General features: G+C 39.9%; 2 protein-coding genes across 4 annotated transcripts in view; one reads left to right on the top strand and one right to left on the bottom strand.

Moving 5' to 3' along the window:
* Nucleotides 1–472: 472 nt before the first annotated feature.
* Nucleotides 473–23,116, bottom strand: DCLRE1A (DNA cross-link repair 1A). Of its 2 annotated transcripts, none has more exons than XM_060241606.1 (11): nt 22,979–23,116; nt 21,179–21,314; nt 16,444–17,261; nt 13,121–14,626; nt 10,882–11,015; nt 9,024–9,142; nt 8,729–8,872; nt 6,620–6,765; nt 4,760–4,914; nt 3,206–3,347; nt 473–1,842 (listed from the first exon to the last, which is right to left on the bottom strand). In XM_060241606.1, the coding sequence occupies exons 3-11, from the start codon at nt 16,892–16,894 to the stop codon at nt 1,682–1,684; spliced, it is 2,958 nt and encodes a 985-aa protein (XP_060097589.1). In that variant the 5' UTR covers nt 16,895–17,261; nt 21,179–21,314; nt 22,979–23,116; the 3' UTR covers nt 473–1,681. The 2 variants fall into 2 exon arrangements, with proteins under 2 accessions (XP_060097589.1, XP_060097588.1); XM_060241605.1 differs by lacking the exon at nt 22,979–23,116 and adding an exon at nt 21,670–21,957.
* The window catches only part of NHLRC2 (NHL repeat containing 2), a 52,990-nt gene continuing 49,567 nt past the window's right edge, over nt 21,696–25,118 (top strand). For both annotated transcript variants that reach the window (XM_060241608.1, XM_060241607.1), the window contains exon 1: nt 21,696–21,862. In XM_060241608.1, coding sequence (XP_060097591.1) covers nt 21,697–21,862 — 166 coding nt within the window. In that variant the 5' untranslated portion in view covers nt 21,696. The remainder of the gene's footprint in view (nt 21,863–25,118) is intronic.

Below are 25,118 nucleotides of genomic sequence, written 5' to 3'. Positions count from 1 at the left end.
ACAACAAACCAAAAAAAATGGTTCTTCGCACAGTGTACAGTTAACAAATGGAATACATTGATAGTGGCTTAGATAGATATAAAAGAGGATTAATCAAATTAAAAATGATAGCTAGCATGTTTCATAGCTATTGATAGGTTTTAGTAATCAATTTTCTGTGGTAGTACACTTCTAAATATCAGTTTAGCAAACTAAGACAGAAAATGCTTTTCTTCGTATCCTGTTTGTTGGGTTCACCAATGCTCCTTTCTGAAAACTAAGGAATCTTCTATATGTAGGAGAGATATTCTACATCAGGTACTCTAAATTCTACATCGAGTTCTCTGTGAATGGAAGATTCTCCACTTAGGGGGAGATGGGGTACCTTAAAATCCAACCCAATCAAAAATGGATCCTTGATTTGATCGTGCATGACTCTTCTTGAGTTTTTGTCTGCTTCCACCAATTAAAACATTCCTTATCACTATTACTGTCTCTTGTTTGATAAAGCTTTATTTCATTGTAGTAATATAAACTGAAGCATGTAAAATACATCTAAAGCATTGATCAGTGTCAGAATCTAAAGAAAAACAGTAGCAGGGACTCCTAGAAAGAAGGTGCTGTAACACCTTGGGGGCACATATATTAATTTATTAAGAACTTTTACACAAAATTTAAATAAGCTATAAATGTACAGTGAATTTGAAATACATTTTTATAAAACTGCAGAAGATATTCTCATTAATGTACATTATTTAAAAATTATTCTGTTCTTCATAGCAGTGCACAAGCCTATCATTCCATGGGATCAGGGTACCTTCAAGTAATATAAGCCTGACTCAAGAGCATCCAGTATGTTTAGGAATACCCCTTGGGGAGCTGTGACCCACATGTAATTCCTCCACATTCATTTTGGAAAATTTCAGAAAACTGTCCCAGACTTGTCATACCTTTAAAATAAAATAGCCCATTGTCATTTAGCTATCTTTCTGGGTTCTTCAGTAGTAGACAGTGTGCCAATATCTTAAAAACTAGTATGTTTGGTAGTGGGCACTTAACTTGCTATAAGATCACATAACCTTCGGCTGGAAATTACTCACTGAGATCTTCATGCAGTTCCTTGACCCAAGGACAAATATATCCTTGGCCCAAGGACATGCCAGGGAGAGACATCAGAAGTTTCAGGAGGAAACAATTTCAAAGACTGTTAACTTTGCAGTCCACTGCAAACCAACTTTTGATGGCTTTTGGAATGAAAACATTGAACAGGAAATAAATCTTCACTTCTTGGCCTCACTGTTATATCTGTAGGTGTGAATGCATAGCAGGATGCCTGTTTTCTTTACCATGATGCTAAGCAGTTTCCTTTCCCTTCCAGTATATTTATAGGGAAGCAAATTCCTGCAGACGATCATGTTTATCGGGGGGGGGGGGTTAGAATCGCACTTTGAATGGCCACTCACATTACAAATTCAATTGCATTGTACACTAATACAGGGTTGCCTTACATGGGAGTCATTATAGTTCCTTTGCTGGTAAATAAAAAGGTAGAATGGAGAAGCAATGTCATGTATGCTGTGGAATATCCATTTCATACCACTGGCTTCTGCATGAAAGTATAATTCTGACCAAGGCTGAAAATTTCAAATGGAACATAAGGCATAAAGATGCTGTAGTGTAAATTTCACTCCTCTTCCTAATTCTACCCAGTAACTCCCATTTTCCAGTCTCTAAAATGCTTCTCCATTTCATTTCTGGTTTTCCAATCACCTACATTTACAGTGGGGATAATTTTGTGAGGCTTCAGCCACTGGACAAATCGCTTCATTTCCAGGAAACTGCTGTGTTCACTGTAAGGGATACCTGCCAACAAAACAGTACAAAAGACATTTAGATTATGTGCTTTGTGGAAAATATTACTGCTTTTCTTCTAAAAAAGAAAGATATGATATAAATTGTATTGCAAATAAAGATTGAAAACAATATTTTGATTTCTCATTGTCATGCTGAAATCCTCAGAGTATTATTAAACATTCATCAATCTATCTTCAGCGCAAGCAAATGCTCTGTTAAAAAGTCAAGCCCCAGAATGGCTTTCTCTGTTACAAGGTTTAACAATATCCACCAATTCAGTACAGGAAAACTACAGAAATATTTTTGTAAAAGCTTCCTCTCAGTCTGCATGCGATCTGAAAGTGAGGTACAATGGATTTTGCTAAAACTTCCAAAGAAAGATCTATTTGGGAATACTTAACTAAGAATCTAAATAAAATACAGCCCTCCCCACTCCTGTCAATGTGCTTCAATTGGCATACAAATTCAGCAATAAGAGCTACAATTGATTGTTCACTTCAGTGTATGTGTGTGTATATTTTTTTTCTTCTAAAAACTATGGGGCAAGTTGCAGGATAGACACCCCACTAGTCTTGCTAATCCAAGAAAAAATTCTGTTTATGCAGCAACTACTCAGTAAAGCCTCAAAGCCTTTGTGGGGGGGGGAGTCCTGTCAACACTATATTTATCAACTTATCTGATCAGCCTTTGAAAAATGCCACATTTTGGGAAATGCCTAATAACATGTATTTCCCCATAACCATAGCATGTTATTTTTTCATAACCATAACTCTATAATGAACCTTAGAGCAGAACAGTAAAAGCTGGTGTAGTATAGTGCTAAGAGACTGAGCTGTGGTTAAGTAGTGCCTGATTCATATCTCACCAGGGAATCATGGGCATACAGCTTCAGCCCAGTATTTGTAATACGGAAATAATACTGATCTACCTTACAGGGTTGTTTGTTATCAGTATTACAGCAAAATAATGTAGACAAAAAGATTTATACTAAGCAGAGCAACATTCTTCTTTATAAATCTATGATGAATGTTCCTATTGGTAATGTTTAGCTATGTTTTAGCCAATCTGGGGTTTTAACTTAATCTGTTCTCAATTATACTTTCTATCAAGTTTCATGAAACTGACATGGGCTTATTAGTATCCAGTTTATAGATCACATTTGGGTATTTGTTTTTAAGCGAAGGGCTGCAAGTCAGCGATCAGTTGCACTTCACACTCCACTGCTACATTTCAGTGTTTTCAGAACTCTGTATTAAAACGGATCTGGTGCTGGTTATGGTAGGACAAGTTTTAGATCATAGGACATCAACAGATGGCAGAAAACAGTAAGTGAGAAAAGCTAAACATATTAAATAATTTAAAATCACAGTACCATATATAGTGATCTTTCCTCTGGTCTGAGGTTGGATCTCACTGAAAGAGCAGCATCTATCTGAATACGTCCACCCAGTCGGTTTAAAGGCCAAAATGTGGTCAAAATTCTCAGAGAATTTGTTCAAGTGGTTCTGTAAACCCTGACAACAGAAAGTTATAGTTAGTTATTAGGAAAGCAAGACCCACCGACTTTGCAAAGACAGCAAAGATAAATGGCAAACTGACATATGGTTTTATTCTCCATGTAATGAACACAGAATGCACCAAAGCCCAACAACTGCAGCGTCCTTTTTATTAATGCATTTGCATAATCAGTAGAACTAGAGATTTCTGCTTGCATAAAATGGAAATAAATGTCTGATGCAAAATTTATGGGTATCTAACTATGTCCAGATCATCAGCTGAGGCTTTTCCACCAATACTGCTTTCGAGCATTGGCTGGAAATGGTGGCACAACTTCAAGAGACCTTAGGGAGACTTTCTTGTGTCTGTAGGGAAGCACAAGAAACCAAACGTGGAAATTAATAAGAAAAAGCAATGTTGACCAAAGTATAAAGTTTCACATTTGTTCTGTACATGAACAAAATTTCTCTTACTGATTTCAAACCTCTTGAAGACCCACAAGAATTATATCAAATATGAGAACATTAATTCCATTATACACAGAGTGGCCAGTTTAGTACCTTGAAACAGAATGGACATTATATGTTGCAGATACACAAAGAATGAAACCAAACAGGGACTAAGAGACAAGCAATAAGAGAAGAAACAGAATACCTAATTTCAGTGGATGAACACAAAAGAGTCTTAACAAGAGGACAGGAAGACAGAAAAAAGTATAAAAGCAATTAAAAAGTGATCCAGTATAGGAAAATGGTAGCTAAGAGATCCAGCAAAGAACAAGATGTAATAAATAAGATCAACAGCATGTTCACCAAGATGAGCTGGAAGAATGATATAAACTTGAAGACTGAAAGAACTTCAGAGAGAAGACAAATACCAAGTAGACATGTCAAAGACTGCATCAAAATTATTTTTAAAAACTAATTACTGGAAGAGGAGACAACAACAAAAAAGAGAAAGCATCCATCCAGTTTCTTTAAGTTAGCTGATATATACATTCCAAAGTTATGAAATTTTTATACTGTGAAATATATTATCTAATTAAAGTCTGTTATCTGGTTCATTATAAATTTCCAATATAACTGTATCAAATCTAAGGTTTTGAAAGGTAGAAAAAAGAGAAAGTCATCTCATCATCTCAGAAGTTAATAGGAGAGGGAATACGATCTCTACATAAAAGTTACTTCAAAAAAGACCTACAGGTCATCTTGTCTTGTTTCAAGAAGCTGCATTAAAAGAGATATTACACGTCTTGCAAATTGTATTTGCTATTATCTCCTTGTGCTGAAAAAGATAGGGGTTATTTTAAAAAGAGCTAACTCAATTTGATGTTAGAAAGAATAATATAAAGCTGACATGCTTCTGTCTCTTTCTCCCCAATCAATCAAAGATTAACCATATAATTACAAGCGACAGATTTTAAATTTACCTTAAAATTAATCTGCATCATAGGTAGAAGATGAAGCAAAGTACTGGTCCAATCCAGGGTGATGAGAGAATTTATTTTTGCTGATTCCAAACACTGCAGAGTTTTGTATTTCTCTTGGGACATGCTCACTTTTGAGCCCAGAACTTCAGCAATAGCTACAAAATTCACAGTGGAGAAAAATTAAGACATGATGAAAAAAGAAACAAGGGAAAGAAAATAAGGCTTGAATTTATTGTCCTGGAGTACCCTCCTGAATTTTTGTGAGTCTCTGCTGGCCTCTGACATGGCAAACTACAATCTGTAAAACAAGCCAATCCAGCAGAGGAGTTTTAGAAAGAAAGAAGTCACAGGAAATTACACTATGTAGAGCTGGAAGTAAGGTTTCTCTCATTTGAAAATCATCTCAGTTTCTCTCATCTGATGTCATTCCACCCATCCATTTTCCCCATATGGAGATGTTCAGGAAAAACTGTGATAAACATTAGCAAGGTCTGATTCCTCAAGACTGTAACAGTAAAGGCTTCAGAATTACTTTTACTACCTTAAGTCTTTTTCTGGGGGAGAGAACAGCAATCATGATAATAAATTGCAATTTAAGGAAGCAAACTGACATTTCATTCAAAAGCTGCCAACTAGTACTTTATTTATTTATATTTAATTTTTGCTAATCCTTCCCAAAACTGGGCTCAGGGCAGTTCACAGCAATGTAAAGTTATAACAGATAAAAACAGAATAAATAGCATTAAAAACTATACAAACCCCTAAGAAAAACAAGATGGCATCAAATTCTGAAGATGCCACTATCACACAGAAGGGGTAAAGCAGAAGTGTGAGTGCCAAGATGAAGCCGGTGCTGTCCTCAACTGAATGCCTGGAGGAACATCTCTGTCTTACATGCTCTGTAGAATGGTAATAAATCTCACAGGGCCTGGATGGAACTTGGCAGAGAGTTCCACCAGGTTGGGGCCAGGGCAGAGAAGGCCCTAGCCCTAGCTGAGGACAGCTGGATCTCTCTTAGGCCGAGGACCACCAACAGATGTTGATCACCAGAGCACAAGGCTCTCTTGGTGGTATACCAGGAGAAGTGGTCCCAAATATTAAGTAGGTCCTTGGCTGTTAAGGGCCTTAAAGGTCAATACCAGGATCTTGAACCTGATCTGGTACTATACTGGAAGCCAGTGCAGTTTAAAAACCCCTTGCATTGTGTTCCTATTAGAAAACAGTGCAGACTAATTTTTTTAAAAAAAAAACTATTAAAGCTTTATCTGCCTGTGTGATTAAAAGCCATGCAGCTAAAAGTTCAATAAAAGTGCAGCGATAAATATAAGGCATAAAAAGGTTTCAATTGAAATAAAGTGGCTAAAAGATTTATTTAGGGAACAATGTTCAGGAATAGTTGATGTGGATATCTCAGCTAGTTGCAGCTTGGCATGGAAATAAATTACATTGCAATTGGAAGTGTAATGTGCATACCAAGAGGTTGAGGTTAAAAGTTTTTTAAATGCCTTACATTTACAAGACTATTAAGACAGTTTTAATGCTTTAAAATTGTAGCATTACTAAAAACGGGCAGTACTCAGTGTTCAGTTCAAATCACACTCTAGTTCATGCTCTATACCAAGGTGGCCAGTGTGCTTTAGTTTAAATCACTTTTTCAGAAATACTTTAATCCTAAAAAGAAAAATGTTACAAGGAGACATTTCAAAAGAGAGCTTCAAATGTTTTGCCTGATGAAACACAAAATGTGATTCCTATTAACATAGACTACGATTGTGCCCACACTTACATAGCGGTAAGCCCTATCTTAAACTGTCATTAACACAGGATCTTTTTGCCTCCATTATACAGTCACACACATACCTAGAAAGACTTTTTCTTTTCCAACAGAATATGTGCCGCAAACAACCAAAGTCCGGGGAGTTAAAGTCACTGTCTCAAAGGCAGTATTGACAACAAACTGAATAACTTCTTGCTGGGAAGGAAAAGTATATTCAGGACTACAATATCTAAGAAATGGAAAAAGAAGATATATTGAATGTTTCCAGAGAAAATATTGCTTTATATAATGGCCTAAACAAGGCATATATATATATACACACACACACACACACACACACACACACACACACACATATATATATATATATATATATATATATATATATATATATATATATATATAAACAGAGCAATAGTAAAGCAAAGATGTAACCAAAGGCGAGTGCCCCTTAACAGTGTTCTAAATCTCCATTGCACTGCCATATGCTGGACATAACAACCGTCTTACAACATCAGACCATTGTTCTATTTAGCTCATCACTGACTCCTCTCCTGGAGATCTCCAGGGTCTCAGTGGAGAAAAGTCTTTCCTAACAGTGCCATGCATGTGTCTGAGCTACAGCTAGCAGTGTATATTGCTAAAAAAGGTGGAAGCATAAGAAGAAACAATTCTCTTGCAGTCCTGTTGTTTCATCTCCAAAGATGCTATGGAGGCAGATGCATCCTTTCAGGTTTGGGGCCAGTCAGTGCTGCCTTACTTGACTAACGTTGGGTTAGCCTTTACTGGAATTGTCACAACTAATCCTGGCAATCTTTCTATCTGTCTGTTTACACATTTTTATGTCACCTTTCCTCCAGGGAGATGACAGTGGTGAATATGCTCCTCCTTTTTCAGCCCAATCAGCAACCCAGTAACATAGATCAAGCTGAGAGAGAGATTGTCACCCAACCAGTTTCATAACACAGCAGGAATCTGAACCTTCGTTTCACAGGTCCTAATACAACACTTCAACCAGTGCAGAAAACTGGCTGCGTAGGATGAGGCTTGTTATGGGTTTTTTTTTTATCTCACTGTAAATAACACTGCAGTGATCACTGTAAGGAATACCACTTTTAACTGCTTCTTTATTATTATTGTTTGAGAATGTTATGTTTGCTTTCAAAAATGTGTGCTTGACATCCTATAACGTTACTTGTTAAAATTTATAATGATGGCATTCCTTTCATAGAGGTCGCAACTTTTATGCGGCCGGGTGGGTGGGTTGTGTGTTTACGTAATACGTAACACCTAAGCAAAATCTGTCACAATAATGTAATACATTTAATATCATTGTTGCCCACATTAGCAAAACATGGTGTAATGAGTCAGGTAGGGGCATAAGCTTAGTCAAACAAAGTGGAAGGAAGCAGATGGATGCAGGTACCAAAGATGTAAGAAGTACCAATGGAATGCATAGGAATAGTGTACAGATATTGGTCAGGGTACAGAAATGCCAGAAGTGTCCTCAAGAGCTGAGGAACTCCATTCCAGGAACCCCAAAGTGTCCAATACTGGTTAAAAATGCCACAAAAGATCATGTGAGTAAGTTGCAGTCCTATAACAGCCAGTTTGTTGTAGTGTTTAAGTGTGCGGGCTCTTATCTGGGAGAACCGGGTTTGATTCCCCACTCCTCCACTTGCACCTACTGGAATGGCCTTGGGTCAGCCATAGCTTTTGTAGGAGTTTTCTTTGAAAGGGCAGCTGCTGTAAGAGCTCTCTCAACCCCACCTACCTCACAGGGTGTCTGTTGTGGGAGGGGGGGGGCAGAAGGTAAAGGAGATTGTGACCGCTCTGAGACTTTGAGATTCAGAGTAAAGGGCGGGATATAAATCCATATCTTCTTCTTCTATGTGGGAGAGCAGTACGATACAGAACAGAGTCTGCTATGGCCCTTGCAACTGTTACTTGTGTTAGGACAAGTGGAAGAGGCAACGCATAAAACCACTATACCTTCTGTTATTGGAAAGAGGCAACATAATCTGCCCCATGACTAATCTAGGCCTCCATATCGTCTTTAGCACCAGAAAGAGAATGAGATCAAATTCACAAGTATCTCTGCATGGTGCAACTGTAACTGAATCTACAGAAAAATAGTTCTGGGACACAATACAGACTAAATTAAGCACATTCCATTAGAGAATGTAACTTACGTAGTATCCAAATACAGACTGTGAACTTTCTGGCCAATCAGAAAAGGATAACGTTCCATAGAAGGACTTGCTCTGAAGTCTCCCGTGTGCAATACAACTGTCCCATTTGGAAGGGAAAACAGGATCATTGCAGCACCAGGACAACTGCCAGGGAGCGAAAGGGTAGAGAAAGAGAAGAAAGGCATTTTGAGCTGGAATCCATGTATTAGAATCCATATATTCAATATACATTTTTAGTTAAAATATATTATTTTAACTGTTAAACAGTGATACTGGTTTTGCCAAAGATACGTACTGGTTAGCATCAAGCAACACCACTCTGATACCGTTTACTATGCATTCTGTATCCATTGGCAAGATGTGGACATACTGTTCTTGTACATGAAGCTTGCTCTTCACCAGGTTTCCAGTTACCTGAAAAACCAAGAATGTTCAGCCAACAATATCCCCCATTTTGTCAATTACCCACAATTTTATCTGATGCAAAAAAAATTTAAGAGCCAAACTGCACCTTACATTTCTAGTTCCAGCTGGTTTTCCACACAGCAGCTGCAGAAAATGGCAGGGGTCTGATTTGGCTCAGGATCATGCCATGACCGGCAGAGGGGCTCCTGCCTTTTCCTGAAACATTTGCCTGAGCTGAAATGACCCCAGGGAGGAATACATACCGTATGCCTTGCACATACAGCTCCAAAATGGGGCAAATGACTCTACCCTCTGGGGTTACTTCAGCTTGGAAAAACAGCAGGGAGGCAGGAACCCCTCTTCCCCTCATGCTGTGGTCCTGGGCCAAATTGGTAAAGTAAGCTGGGTCAAAGGAACCCGGACCCAATTCATTAAAAAATGTAATGTGTCGTTTAAACCACCTAATATTCAAAGGGATTGGAAACACCCCCCCCCCCTAATTTTCAACCTATACCTTTCAGAATTCAACTATTAGTTAGAATGCGGAAGCCCTACAGTAGATGGCAAAGCCAGAAACAGGAAACCTCTACAGGTGCAGTTTACATGGGGACTTTTCTTCATTGCAACTGAACATATTTCTAAAGGAACAGCTATAACATTTTACATACCATCCTTTCAAATGTATTTGAAAAAAAAAGTGAATTTAGAAACCTTGATATATTTTCTTCAGATCTAGGAGCCAGTATAAAAATTCAGAGCCACATTTATCCATAAAAAATACATTCTTTTCATCATCATGTGACCTGTCTCAAGCAGGTCTCTGCAGAGGGGGAATATATATTACTTATTTTCCAAAAGAAAATCTTATACCAAATTTTGATTATAAACAGACCACCTGCAATGGTTAAGAAACTCTGGGCTCCTCTGAACCCAGGGAACCCTCTGCATTTGACAAAGCCTTAGAAGCCTCAGTAAAAGCTAAGTCTTTGCTGCAGAAGGACTGGTAAACATTTTTCAATTTCTAGAAACTTATTTGACTTCAGTAAAAGCCCTTCCCAGTATACCTATTGTTGTGCAGTCTTGTACACCTTGTCTAGGTGGATGTTGGCTAGGTTGGCCTCACTGAGTCCTCCCTCAAAGGCCAAAACATCCCTGGAATGGGCACTGCCCCCTCCCCCTGCCTTTTATTCACAGAAGCCGAGGCTTGCATGCTGACAATATTGTGTGCATTGGCAGGCAATCACAACAACAGTCGTAGAGAGAACTCCAGTTGTGTATCAGCTCAGGCTACACAGACATCACTTTTAACAGATGTTAAGCTGGGATATGAATAGACCTGTTTATTGCTTGGCACACATGAGCACCTCCTTCCTCTGCTCCTCCCTACTCATACCCACAAACTAACTTAGTTTACCTGCGATATATAAATGCAGCTGTCTGAGTTAACCAGAATTTCCCTTCTCCCCCAAGATTCTAAACCAGAGAGAATCAAGTTTGTAGGAGCAAAATGACTTTACATGAGTGAATTTGTATGGCATGGGCAACAGGAATTAATTTCTAACCAGAGTTCTCTGTGCAAAAGGTGAAGTGGTGGAGTGAGAAGCCTTCATGAGTCCAGCAGCAAGCCAAGATCAGGAACGTCCTAGCTTAAAGACGGTCAAATGTGCTGCCTTAATGCAGCCATGTTCAGTATAAAGTCAGTATAAAGGTTACAGGGTACATCTACGTGAAACTTACAAAAAACATACCTTATTGCAGTATATTGGGAATGTAAACTTTTTTGTAAGGCCACCATAATGATCAGAATGAAAATGTGTAAGGAAATAGCCTGTGCATCCTTCAATTTCTCCATACTGGAATGCATCTACTACAAAACCTGTTCCTATAATAAATTAATAGAATTTAGTTAGCTCATATAAATGCTACAATCTTAAAAAAAACCCCTTCAATTCTACTGTATTGACCCACTCTTCTTCCATGCAATGTTCTGCCTCCATTTTATCCTTGCCACTACCCTAGGAGGTAAGTTGAACTGAGAGAACGTGACTGACTTAAATTCAGCCAATGACCTTCATGACAAAGGTATGCATTTGAAACTGGATCACCCCGGTCCAATAAGTACCGAGCATCGTTTTAAGGAACATTTCCAAACTAGGCTAAGCAATGCAAAGTGTAAAAGTAAACTACAGGAGCAAATTGTATCTGTGCATTTTATGTAAGACTAACAAGAAGAATCAAACATGCACAAGTATCACTTCCCTACTGTTTCCAGTTTTTTCTTGTTTCTCAGTTTTCCAGAAACCCTGTTGGTGTTTTTTTTCATAATTTTCTCACAAAATAATATAAAGTTTCAAATTTTTTAAAATCCTTAAAAATGAAATATATAAATTAAACACACTAATGCATTCATCATTGTTTAAGTCAAGCCCTTACCTCCTGATCAGAGGCAATTAATCAACACTTAAATCTTTTCACCTTCTGATTGTTCTTCCCCTCTGCTGCTTGTAGAACCATCAAGCCTCTCATACCTTTTGGTTACCTCCAGTAAAACCATTAACATTGTTTTCTGGTAAGCACATCCTTCTTGCTGAAGGGTACATTTTGCTCTATAACTGGACCGCCCTGCTGATCCAGCTGTGTGTGAGTGCGCGCACACACAGTGCTTTGGATCCTTCCTCATAACCCCACTTCCCTGTGAGTCTACTCTTTCATTTCCTGAAACAATGACCATTTTTGCTCTTCGACTGCTGCTTCTGCAGACCTCTTCAAGATTGGTAATTATTGCCCTTCCCTAAAAATCTCTCCCCTTCCTCCCTGCTTTTGTGTTGGTTCTTTTGTGTGTTTACGTCAGTGTATGCAGTTTTGTTTATTTTCATTTTAATAAAAACTTCTCCAGTTGAACACCTGCCTTCTTTATTTGGGGACAATCATTCCCATTGACTAGATCCAAGATGGATTCTGAATAGATCTGGTTATGATGGCACTGTCAGTTTCACAAACAAAATAAAGCAAACTGCATATTCAAATGGCAAATAAAACATGAACTACAGGAAAAAACTACTGACACTAATGTAGCAACTTAATAAGATTTAGTATTAAATAAGAAACAGTACATGTTAGAAAAAAGTGTCTAATTTGCAAACACAATTTTAATACTACTTAATTTGGTGAGTATTTTAAAGAAGTTTTTGTTATTTTAAAAAAAACCTTCTAAGACTTATTATTCCAGTAAATAAAACAATTTTGTATAACAGTTTTATATTTCTCTGTATAATTAGATTTGTTTTGCATACTGATGCATCATTAAAAAATAGAATTCATTTTCATGCATATTGTGGATAACAAATTATACAGGTTTTCTTCCTGCAATTAATTCAGAAGAACTGGGGCATGGGTAGAAAAACTGCAGTACAGACATTGTGCAAACCGTAAGAAGAGAATATGGCCGCTTTCACTGCCCCTGCCCTGCTCCCCTTACCACAGTTACCAAGGAAAGGCCAGCCCAGTCCTCTTAAACCATCCAGGAGTAGTTCTTCTGAACCTGGAAAGAAAGGGTGAGCACTGTTCTTTCCCCCGCATGCTCTCGCTCAGGAGCCAGTGTTTTGTTTTCTCCTCAGCTTTTCCATGCGCGTGCCAGCAGCCATGCCTGGCCAGGACTCCCGGCTTAATGTGGCTTTATTTTTAGTAAATACTTTATAACCTTTAAAAAAGGAAAGGAAAATGCTTTCTGTCTGGTCAGGATGGATTTCAGGCTGGCTTCTCTCAGCAACCCCATATTAAGCTCAATGGGGCTGCTCTGGAGTAACCAACCGCTTAGTCAGGTCTCAAGAGAGCTGACTCGCTGGCCAGTGCTGGAGCTCATCCCAAACTGATAAGGGGTGGAGCCTCTAAAGCCCCACTGTTGGCTACAGCCATGGAATATGGTTTTTACAATCAATGGGAAAACAGTAACACAATAAGAATAGTTCGAGAAACAGAACATACTACCTGGTATTTTCTTATAGAAAGGGCACTGTTTTTTTCTTGTTTCACCAGCACAAGTCCATGACTCTCTAAATTTTTTTTGCCAATGTCTCTGTCCACCAAATGCTGGCTTTGCAGAGGTGGCAGTTTGTCTTGAGCTTTCCGTAACCACATCCGAGTCTCTCAATGAGCCATCAGCTTTCCTCTTTCTAGATTTGGACCTCTTTCCTGCAGCAGTGGGTGGACTCAACATCTGTGTTTTCTCAAAAAGATTTTTTTTTTGGTTACTCTCCACTTTTGCTTTCGGTTGCAACCCAAAGAAAACACCAATGTCCATTTGTTTAAGTTCCTTGGCAGGAGCAGCTTGAACTTTAAGTTTTGCAGCAGAAACATGTAGCAATGCTTGAGAAACAGTACTTGGAAAAACAGGCATCGCTACAGTATTATTAAGCCTTCCTTCTTTTTCTATGATTGAATATGAATTGTTATGAGACAGTGTATTTCCACACGTGTCAGGGATAGTTTTAGCTATACTGCAGGAGTTCTCTAAAGAGCCAGCTTGGCAGTGCTGAAACTCTTCTGTGAATTTCAATGGCAGCTGCTTGTTTTTAACAGCAGAGTCTGTCTTGTCTTTTGAATCGGAGTTGCTCCACTCACATTCACCTGGACTGAGTATGGAAGAACTCAGTTTAAGGCCCTCAAACTCCTCCCCACTCCTGCTGTAATCAATAGGAGGAATAAATTCTTCTGTAGTGTGTTTCACCAGGTCAAGAACATTTGTTGAATTTAAAATCCTTCTGGAAATGCTAGCTTGTGAAAGCAGCTTTGAAGTTTCACAACAGCCATTGATCATTACTTCAACACTGTTACACTGCTGTGAAGTACCAGTTGTTTTATTAAATGTACAACTTCCAGTTTTTCCACTCTTGTCTTCTGGGCTTTTGGCAGCAAACAATCTTTGCCTGAGATTTTTAACCCTTGTTTCTTCCTCTTCCTCCTCTTCCCCTTCTGTAGATTTTTCTTCATCTGTATTCAGAGGAGAATAAGAAATATCACAGTCACTGAAGCCAGCTTCTGAGAGTAGAGTGTTTAATTGAAGTGAGTTATATTGACTTTCCTGACCGTGACTGTTTTTGGTTTTTTGAGACAAAGGGCCAAGATTTGCAACCTGCTTTGTACCACATGTGACCTGTATTCTGTGCTGATGGGTACCTTGAATGTTTTCCAAAGAGGAAGTCTTTATCTCAGCAACACCCCCAGAATTTGTATTTAATGAACTCTGCTCTAACAGAACACAACAATTTGGAGGCTTCCCTGAGTTCCTGTTCAAATCCATCAGTGCCCCATTTTCAGTGGTACTGCTACAGTTAATGAACTGAGAAGCACCAGGACCAAAGAGATTGTTTTCTAAGTTGGATGATGAGAATTCCACAAGATGATCCCCTGCTCTGTTCGAAGCAAGTAGAAAATGACTATAACTTTTGTAATGAGAAGGTATGGTTGAAGTACACAGAAGACCATCAGGGCACTCTAAAAAAAACAAATAAAAGTTTCAGTGGTGGAAAAGAAGCATTTCTAGAATAATACTTTATTTCTGAAATCAATACAAATTACCTACGGAATTAAGAACAAAGAGATTCAGACAACTTGGTTCTAAAAAGCTTTGCTTAGGAAATCTGTGAGGAAGCTCCAGATTTCAATCAATAATATTCATGAACACCTACTTTGAGAACATAAGAAGAGCCCTGCTGGATCACAGGTGGGCCATCTAGTCCACCATCCTGTTTCATAGAGTGTACCACCAATTGCCCTGGAAGGCAAACAGACAGATGCCAATGCCTGTTATGAAAGGATAGAATAACTAGGGCAAAGCTGGGTGGGGGAAAAATAGATCCTAGTTATACTGCAGGAAGGAAGGACAGAGATATGGCCATCAAAAGAGCTAAGAATGGAATAGAATCCTGGGCTCATCTGATTGTGTGACTAAGCTATCAAAGGAGACAAGGTAGATCAATACTAGTTGTCCCCCTTTGTGTCTTAACAAAAAAATAAAAACCCACACTAGTCACAGGAGATTTAAAAAAGGCCCAGGCTGATGGCGCGGAATCAGGTTAAATTATTTTTATTACTTAATTAAATCTAAAAATATTCCCTATGCGTTTTGTCAATAGGCTTAGTCAAGGAACTGTTTGTCTTGCAGTAATTCTTCAGAAAGAGTAAAAGGTCTTACTGCAGGACCAACAGATTCCCTTGATGAAGCCTGTTGACTAAACATGTTGGGAATTTCTGGAGATTTAATTTATTTGTATTTATAGAGTTAACTTGCAAGATTTTGGGGGTGGGAGATATTTTCATTCATTGGGGTCACAAAGCAATTTTCTCCAGGGATCCTGGAGGGGTGCTTTTGTTGTCTGCCATCTGGGTATGGAGCAGGGTTAACTGGGTGTGTGTGGGGCAGAGGTATTTGTGAATTTCCTGCATTGGACTAGATGGCCCTGGAGGTCTCTTCCAACTCTGATTCTATTCCAGTATTTTACCTGTCTTCTCTGTTAACTGCTTTTTCCTCATTATCTGTGCTTTCTAGGAGTTATTGTTCAAGCAGGCCTTCGATGCTTGACGAAGATGGCTGCCACCGGACATCACACAGAACGCCGGTGATCACTGTTTGGAATTCTAATGCTGCTATAATGTAGGGATTCAGCACTCTAAAATGGTTTTAATAATTTTAATTGTAATATGTTTTTTAAACTGAAAATGTTAAATTATGGTTTTATATATTGTACTGGTTTAATTGTGTAGATACTGTGAGCCGCCCTGAGTCCGCTTGCGGAGAGGGCGGGATATAAATCAAATGTAATAAATAAATAAATAAATAATAAATAAATAAATTCAAGATTTAATAAGAAGTGTGAACTGACCACTTAAGAAATCCCACCAACATTACACCAAGTTGCTCTGTTATACATCCAGCCTCAAGTGCCTCTCTCACATGCACACACATAGATGTTCTGGCATTTAAAAGGGAGCCAGGTATACTCTACAACAGCCAGACTCTTCTCCAAAACTTTGATACGTGTTTTTACTTTATCAGGTAATGCTTAGATTAGAGTTGTGATTCCAATTTAAAACCTGATCTAATATTATAGAAGTTATTTTTCAGTAAAGAGTAAGGTTGATGTTTTCATTGGCTTTGCTCCTGGGCTTTAAATTATGCACAGACGTACTCTCTTCATGGCACTGAAACTATTTCATCTCCTAAATCTCTTGAGAGTCAAGCTGCTCAAAGACATAGGAATAGAGCTTGTAAAAAGCATACTGGAGAAGCATTTTCTTTCCCATGACTGTACCTTTTTCAGCAGTCCCTGCACTGTCCAGGCATTCAGTAACATGCCACTGAGGCGTCTGGACCAACAGCAAAGAGAAAGGCATCTGGCAACTTGGGCAGTATCCATCATACACTGGACGTGCATTTATTGGACTTTGCTTCTTACAGTTTCTCTTAGGTTTTGCTGAAGATGATATTCTTTTGGGGGACTGTACATCATGGTTGAAAACACCAACATTCTGCTCTTGCTCTAAGGATGTCTGAATGTCCCTTTGCTTTGTTTTATTAGGCTTGTCTTTTCCTTCTGATGTTTTCCTCTTACTTCTGCAGCCATTACTTTGTGACGTACTCTTTCCACCATTTGATTCCTGTGTTTTTGTGGAGGTGACTTCTGAAGTTTGGCATGGTGACTTTCGCTTTCTAATAGATTTGTACTCCCAGATGTCCTCTTCCAGCAGGCCATCTTCAGACATGACAACCCCAAAGCATTCAAAAATATTTCTTAAAAATTTAATAGCATTCCAATATTTTCCAATGTATATGTTTGTTACTTTTTTTACTTCCTTGGTCTGAATGACAAAAATTCCTAGATGCCATGTAAAAACAAGGTGAGGCCATAAACATAAAATACTCTTCTCAAAAATATGGATTTAATAGACAAATAAATGCAAAGATTTTAATTCTATGCGTTATTTTTAAAAATCACCCACAGAATTCTTTAAAAAGACGCTTTCTGAATCTATTGTTCCTCCTGGGAGGACAGCCTTTGTAGTATCAGCTTCTGGGAAGTTTAGAGGACAGCGTGACTGGTCCATTCACCTCTTTGTTTGATTCAAACATCTAAAATACAGAACAATGAAAAAACTGTAAATTAGTTCTTCACCAACTTACCTAAATGCAAGACAAATATTGAGGGGGCAGCCACAAAGGCTTGGATCGTGCCAAAAATAAAAGCACAACTTTCTTGCCTGGCCGCTTCTGCTGCAGTCCCAAATGCCTCCTGTCCTCATATATGTTATTTCTGGAAGACAAAGGGCTTCCAAGAGCAGCATGAACAGGAAGTCACAAGTCTGCTATATGAGTGGGATTACTAGTAAAAATCACATCTCCCTTCTGTCTATGTAAATCCTCTATAGGATGCAACACATACCATGCTAGAGCAAACACGAAAAGACCTTAAAGGCCAACCAGTTAAATTAGCAGAAGGTACCCACAATGGCTAATCTCTTCATGCCTTGCCCTTCACACAAGAGACCAGTTTGAACCCTGAAAAGGTACTGCTGGTTCATGAGACTGCAGACAAAAACAACCACTTCACATGGAGACCAGGTGTGAGAAAGGGGAACTGAAAGAAATTGCTCTTCCACCACTTTAGTTACAGTAGTTATTTATGACCACTTTAGCCACAGTATTCACAAGCTTCTGTAGCTCAGCCAGCACAGGCATTATCAACAGAATACCTTAAACCTCTCTCACACAAGATTCAAGTCTTGAAGCACATCAGCTCGGGAGACTTTCGCTAAGAAAGAAGGAATGCAGACACTGGGATAACAACAAGGAACACTACTACCCACCCCATTTCCAGGGCTTGTTTCACAGGGGTCCTGTGAATACTAGCAATAACTTTTGCCAGGGCTTTTTTTTTAAGAAAAAGCCCAGCAGGAATTTATTTACATATTAGGCCACACCCTCTGACATCATCTATGTTTCGCATAGGGCTTTTTGTAGAAAAGTCCAGTAGGAACGCATTTGCATATTGGGCCACACCCTCTGACACCAAGCCAGCCAGAAGCTGTTCATTCCTGCTCAGAAAAAGCCCTGCCTTTTGTCCCCTGTGCTAATATGAGAAGGGGAAGGAGAGAAAAATTGTGAGCATAAGTACTTTCTGCACATGCAACGATAGGATTCAGCCCCATAACCGATTGTGGAATAAGCCTCTGTGGACTCAAATTCAATTAATCAAAAGCATTAAAAGTTATCCTCATTGTACAGATGTATGTATAGAATCCAATCTGCTTATACATTACAATTCAGTTACAGCAGAATCTCCTCTTGAATTTTTTTCCCTTGAAGAATGATGACTTTTGGTCACTGACCTCAGTCTCTCAGAAAATTTTGATGCAGACTTCAAAATGTCCATTTTTCACCTGCACTCCCAACCATGCTAATTCAAGTAAATCCCACTGAGATCAATGAAGTTCACTCACAAATAAATATGTTTAGGAAAGGAATGTAAATTTCACTGACCTCAGAATAATCTTACAATCTGGAGCTGCCCCCCACCAATTCCACTGTTAACAAAGCAGTTAAGTTAGCTGACATGTGAAAAATAAACATTTGTATGAGCATAATCAGAAATTCTAACTACTAATACATTAAAATAAAATAAAAGTAAAATCTCAGACACAACTGCTCTTCTGGCATTATCAAAGCAACTGCTAGGAAGAAAAAAACAAAAACAAAAGGGAAGTCAGGGAAGTAAACTGCACCAGACATTAGCTCCCTAAGCATAACATAACTCCCTAAAACATATAATAATTAAACAACAGACAAGAACATAGAAGTCCTATCTAACCAAAATAATAGTGAAGGGGAAAAAAGAGAAAATGCACATAAATTAAAAAAAAAACCCATAAAATAAGCTCTTGCAAAATGTTGCCACAACACTTCTCACCAGCAACTGGAACCAATTCAGAAATCACTTTTCTGTCCCATTAGACCTTATTTACTGAAGTTGTGTATAATATTTTGGCATGGTTTTTAACTGAAGAGTCCCTCAAAGCAGACAACAATAAAATCATGAAAACAATATTTTAGGTCATAACATGTTTCTATTTTATTCATTTTCATAGAATCATAGAGTTGGAAGAGCTCTCCAAGGTCATCTAGTCCAACCCTCTGCACAATGCAGGAACTTCACAAATACCTCCCCCCACACTCCCTTCCTGACCTTCTCATGATTTGCTAATTCACAGAATCAGCATTGCTGTCAGATGGCCATCTAGCCTCTGCTTTAAAACCTCCAAGGAAGCCTGTTCCACTGTCAGGAAGTTCTTCCTCTGTCAGGAAGTTCTCCCTAATGTTGAGCTGGAAACTCTTCTGATTTTATTTCAACCCGATGGTTCTGGTTCGACCTTCTGGGGCAACATAAAACAATTCTGCATCATCCTCTATATGACAGCCCTTCAAGTACTCGAAGGTGATATCACCTCTCAATCATCTCCTCTCAAGCCTAAATATATCCAGTTTCTTCAGCCTACCTCTCTTAAGACTTGGTCTCTAGACCCCTCACCGTCTTCATTGCCCTTTAATTAAATATAGGTAAACTTAATAGGGCAATCCTGAACAGAGTTACAGCATTCTAAATTCATTGAAGTCTACAGACTTAAGAAGATGTAATTCTGCTTAGGACTGTATTATTATATCTGCAGACCTCAATATGTTGGCAGCGATGGGGGAGAGACCTGTAAGTTATTTTAAGTCCAAAACACCAGGAGTTTTGCTTTTGCTAAGACCCTGTCCCCATCAGCCAGTGGCAAATTAGCATGGGACTTATCATTCTGTATATTTCAGTTCATCACAGTACAAAAATAATCAGGGCAGTGGTTTTGGTAGCTGCCTCAAAAACACAAAGAACCAGCTAGTAGCTTGAACAGAAGCAGATATTCCTCCTCTTTGCAGACTGCTACAATACTCCCTGTGTTACCACAGCAAACCCTTGACCTAAATCAGGGTGCTTTTTTTGTAGAAAAAGCCCAGCATGAGCTCATTTGCATATTAGGCTACACTCCCTGACACCAAGCCAGCCAGAACTGCGTTCCTGTGTGTTCCTGGTCAAAAAAAGCCCTGTCCTAAATCAATATCATACAGTTTTTTTCTATCTTTAAAGTCCTCTTTTCACCTCAGTGCAAAAGGAAAACCAACTATATACCTTCCAGGACAAGGTCCTGCACAACCATGTCCTCTCAATACTTATTTGGAAGAAAAAACTCAACAGGGGTCTTGTGGTGCCTGAAAGCCTAACAAGATTTTATTCCAGCATAAACTTTTATAAACTAGAGCCCATTTAGTTAGATGTATGCGGGTCCTTACTAAGAACACATTTATATATGAGATTATGATGGAAAATATTATAACAAAGACTATACACATCTGAGGAAGGAACCTCTAGCTCAATCTTGTGTGTCTTTAGAGTGCCACAAGCAGGGGGTTTTTTTGAGCAGGAACGCACAGGAACACAGATCCAGCTGGCTTGGCATCATGGGGTGTGGTCTAATATGCAAATGAGTCCCTGCTGGACTTTTTCTATTAAAAGCCCTGTGTGAAACAATGGTGATGGCAAGGATGTTGCCTAATATGCAAATAAGCTCCTTCCTTTGTAGACTTTTTCTACAAAAAAAGCCCTGGCCACAAGACTTGTTTATTTTTGTTGCATAACACTCCTACCTCTCTGGAGTTATTACTTGGAAGTAAGTCCCACTGAGTTCAGTAATGCTTATTCCCAAGTAACATTTAAAGAGGGAGGAAAGCCAGACTTCAAATAAAGGAAGAGAAAGTACTGCCTTTACGTTTGTGTTACAAAGCAAGCCAAAACCCAATGAATGACCTCTGCACTCAAGACAGATGCCCTAAACTCAGTGATTGGCTTACCAGAAAGTAAAGCACATCCTTTAACAAATGTTTATACGCATGTAGGATCCTGCGAATATATCTATTTCTCAGACATAGGAAGCACTCCCCATCCTCTTCTTACTCACACATTTCAGGTCAGCGACAATTTGAAGTCTTCCGTTCCCTCTTTGGCGTCTGCTACCTTCTTCCTCCCGAATCATGCTATTCATCAGGAACCGCACTTTCTCCTCTACAATTGTTCCCCTCCTTGGCGCTGTATTCCTTTAAAAAAATAAAATTATAATATTTTGGATTATCATGAATTAATATTTTTACTTTCCTGTATTTCTTTTACTAGGCATCTCATATCAACTATTCTTTCTATGGAATCGGCAGGATCCAAATTACTATTGAGTTTTGTTTGTTTGCCGAATACGCGGTTGCTCGCGCTTTAAAAAAAATTTTTTTTACATAAAATGAAAACCGTTGAAATGGAAATAGTATCTTTTTAATGAAGCAATATTAATACATTATTTAGCTGTAAATTTCTTATTTCCGCCACTGGGCGGGGTATTTTCTTGAATGTGCTGAGAACCAAACGACAAATGAGTAAACTAAGAGCGCCTTCTGGAATTACTTCATAGACAGACGTGAGGGAGACAATATGGCGGCGAGTGGCGGGCTGGCCGCCCTTTTGACCGCGCAGACACAGCTGGACTACGAGCTTGAGGATGTGCTGACGTCGCAAGAAAAGGCGAACTTGGTCTACCAGCACTTGCGAAAGGTGGATACGTGGGAATGGGATTTGAAAGTCCCGGAGTTTGAAAAAGGTGAGCGGCGCTGTGGCCTGCAGGAGATGGTGGTGGGCGGAAGGGCTTCATTCCATCTTTTGCGCATCCTCAGAATTATTCACTGTGGTTAACTCGCCGCTGGAGTTTTTCTCTTTCCTTTTATGGTCATAACCTTGTGAAGCGGGTTAAATTTAGACTGAAAACGTGACATTGCACCGGTGTTCTCCGTTAAACGTTAGCGGTATTTGAAACAAGGGCTCGCTAGCTTACGTACAGCCGAATCGGTTCCTAAACTCCAACCACGTTTTTTGTGCTCCCAACTAGGCTAGTTGAGTTTTCGGTGTGGTGCGCTCTGAGGGAGGGGCGATGGAGCATGGCACATGGCCTTGCAGTGCCACAAAGGGAGGGGGGCGGGGAGCTTGCCTGGGGCGCCACGCACCCTGGGGCCGGCGCTGCTGTGGGTGAAGAAGTACTTCCTTTTATCCATTCTAACCCGACTGCTCAGCAATTTCATTGAGTGCCCACAAGTTCTTGTATTGTGAGAAAGGGAGACAAGTACTTTCCCCCCCTAAGCTATAGAGCCCCAAGCTTTTTAACCTTTTTTTCATAGGGAAAGTGTTCCAACCCTTTAATCATTCTAGTTGCCCTTTTCTGCACTTTTTCCAATGCTATAATATCTTTTTTGAGGTGCAGTGGCCAGAATTGTACATAGTATTCCAAATGAGGCCGCACCATCGATTTATACAGGGGCATTATGATACTGGTTGATTTGTCTTCAGTTCCCTTCCTAATAATTCCCAGCATGGCGTTGACCTTTTTTTATTGCAGTCACACACTGTCTCGACATTTTCAGCGAGTTCTCTACCACGACCCCAAGATCTCTCTCTTGGTCAGTCTCCTCCAGTTAACACTGCATCAGTTTGTATTTATAGTTAGGATTTTTGGCCCCAGTGTGCATTACCTTGCACTTGGCTGCATTGAACCTCATTTAGTGTCCTACAATTTAGTGTCATCCACAAACTTAACCACTTAATTGCTTAGTCCCAACTCTAAATCATTAATCAACAACTTAAAAAGCGTCAGACCCAGTACTGAGCCCTGCGGCACCCCACTGCTTACTAACCTCCACTGCGAAAATTGCCCATTTGTACTCACTCTGTTTCCTATTAATTAGCCAGTTTTTGATCCACAAGAGGACTTGTCCTTTTACCCCATGACTCTTGATTGCTTGTTCCTGCGTGAGATTACAGAGTACTAGCTCTCTCGCCCTCTCTCCTGACTTCTTCCATGCATAAAGTTTGCAAATGAGGGTTGTCTGCTTCTCTAGATTGCAGAAGCTCCACCTCCTTTCTTGCTGCTGATCTGCTGATTACACTTTATGGAACCAGAAAGTGAAACTTTCCCAGCTTTGGAAAGTTCCTACTTGTTAGCATTTGTAGTTTACGTGAATTGAAATTTGTATCTTGGTGTAATCAAGTAGGCAGAAGTAGGCAGCCAACTAGGAATTTGCCTGGGGGGCAGAGGCTGATTTTGGCGTCCCTGCTCTGCTGGCACCCTAGGCAAATGCCTAGTTTGCCTAGGGGGCGAGCCTGCTCTGCCTATTCATTTTTTACTTGTGGTTATATCTGAATGGTGGTCAGGGAAATTGACAAATGTTGGTCAGGGAAAGTCAGGGAAATGAAAAATAAAGTTTTAGCAGCAACCCTGTCATTGAATGATCTGGAAGGTTAAAGTGTTCTACAGGTTTCTCAGTTTTGTAATTCCTGATGTCAGATTTGTGTCAATTTATCCTTTGGCATAGGGTTTGTCCTGTTTGCCCTATGTAGAGAACTGAAGGGAATTGTTGGCATTTAATAGCATATATAATGTTGGAAGATGAACAAGTGAATGAGCCTGAGATGGTCTTACTGCTGTTAGGTCCAGTGATTCCTAATGATTGAATCACTACCAGAAGCCCACCTCCCCCAGCTCCCTAAGGATATCTTCGGTACAAGAGGGTATTGAGCCATTGCCCAAGGAAAGGGTCCCTTCTAAGGGATCACATCCCTCCTCCTCAGACTGACACGCTCCAACCTCAAGACTCTCACTCTCCACAACAGCAGAACAGGAGTAGGACTGTTATGGTAAGTCCTTGAGGATCTCTTCCCCAAACTTCTCTGTCTTGCATCAGCTTCTCCAGGTCTACACTAGGAGTGTGTAAAAAAAAATTTGGAAATATACGGGGCCAAAATATTCGGAAAACCATATATTTCCAAATACCGGTATTCAGAATAGCCGTATATACTGGAGATATATGGCTATTTCCGAATATATGGCCCCATTATACCCTATGGGCTATAGAAATCAATGACAAAATAGGGTATATTGGAAGCCGCCTGGAGAGGAGGGGGTTTGAGGGAGAGCCCCCAAATTTGCAGGGGACTTTCCCCTACGTACCCCCCAAGTCCCAAAAAGCTTGGGCCAGGGGGTCCCTGTCTTTGGGCTGCCCAAAAGGCCCATTGCCAACAATGCTGGGGAAAACCCAATTAGCCACTTCCTCCACTATAATTGCTGTGGGGAAAGTGGCTCTGGCCAGAGGGGGGTTTGAGGGAGAGATCCCAAAACTGCAGGGTAGCTTCAGGGGACTCCCCACATGCAACCCCTCTGGCCCAAAAAGACTGCACTTATCTGTGGGCATCCCAAAAGGAACACTGTTCCCAATGGTGAGAAAAAAACCAATTAGAGCCACTTCCCCCACTGTAATTATCGTGGGAAAAGTGGCTCTTGAGAGCAGGGGTTTTTGAGGAGAGCCCCCCAAACTGCTGTGCAGCTTCAGGGCACTGTTCCACACAAAACCCACAAGGCCAAAAAAAAAAATTGGACCAGGGGGTCCAATTCCTGGGGCACCCAAAGCCAAACCTAACTTCACACCAGAGAATCTCTATAGGACCCAAATGCACTACATTCATCTATCTACTCTATGAACCCTGCTGGCCTGGAACCAATATAAACCCAGTTGCCAACGTCACTGCCACACAAAACACAATCTGCTCAAGGTCTGCTCTGCAGACCTGGCTGCAGCAAACCCAGATGCCAGCTCTCCAGACCGGCCCCAAACAATGCGGGGAGAGCTGGCCAAGCACAACAGGCATGCTGGTTCTGGGTCTCTCACCCAGATGCCAGCTTCCCTTCCACAGAACGCACAATCTACAGATGCCAGCTTTTCAGCCCTGCCCCAAACAACGCGGGGAGAGCTGGCCAAGGGGGCTGGTCCTCCTCAACCAGCTTCTCCTCCAGCTCCTGCATGACAGCCTGC

This window comes from Heteronotia binoei, chromosome 6, assembly GCF_032191835.1.
Source record: "Heteronotia binoei isolate CCM8104 ecotype False Entrance Well chromosome 6, APGP_CSIRO_Hbin_v1, whole genome shotgun sequence".
Lineage (NCBI taxonomy): Eukaryota > Metazoa > Chordata > Lepidosauria > Squamata > Gekkonidae > Heteronotia > Heteronotia binoei.
Note: the sequence above shows the minus strand (reverse complement) of the source record. Positions and strands in the feature narration are given on the sequence as shown.

Bases quoted from the DNA above. Each gene is read 5' to 3' on its own strand.
- DCLRE1A (XM_060241606.1), bottom strand. From the start codon at position 16,894: ATGTCTGAAGATGGCCTGCTGGAAGAGGACATCTGGGAGTACAAATCT. The intron at 9,143-10,881 runs GTATGTTTTTTG...TTGGTTTTTCAG, and splicing joins TCCCAATATACTGCAATAAG to GTAACTGGAAACCTGGTGAA. The intron at 8,873-9,023 runs GTACGTATCTTT...GCTCCCTGGCAG, and splicing joins GTGTTGCTTGATGCTAACCA to TTGTCCTGGTGCTGCAATGA.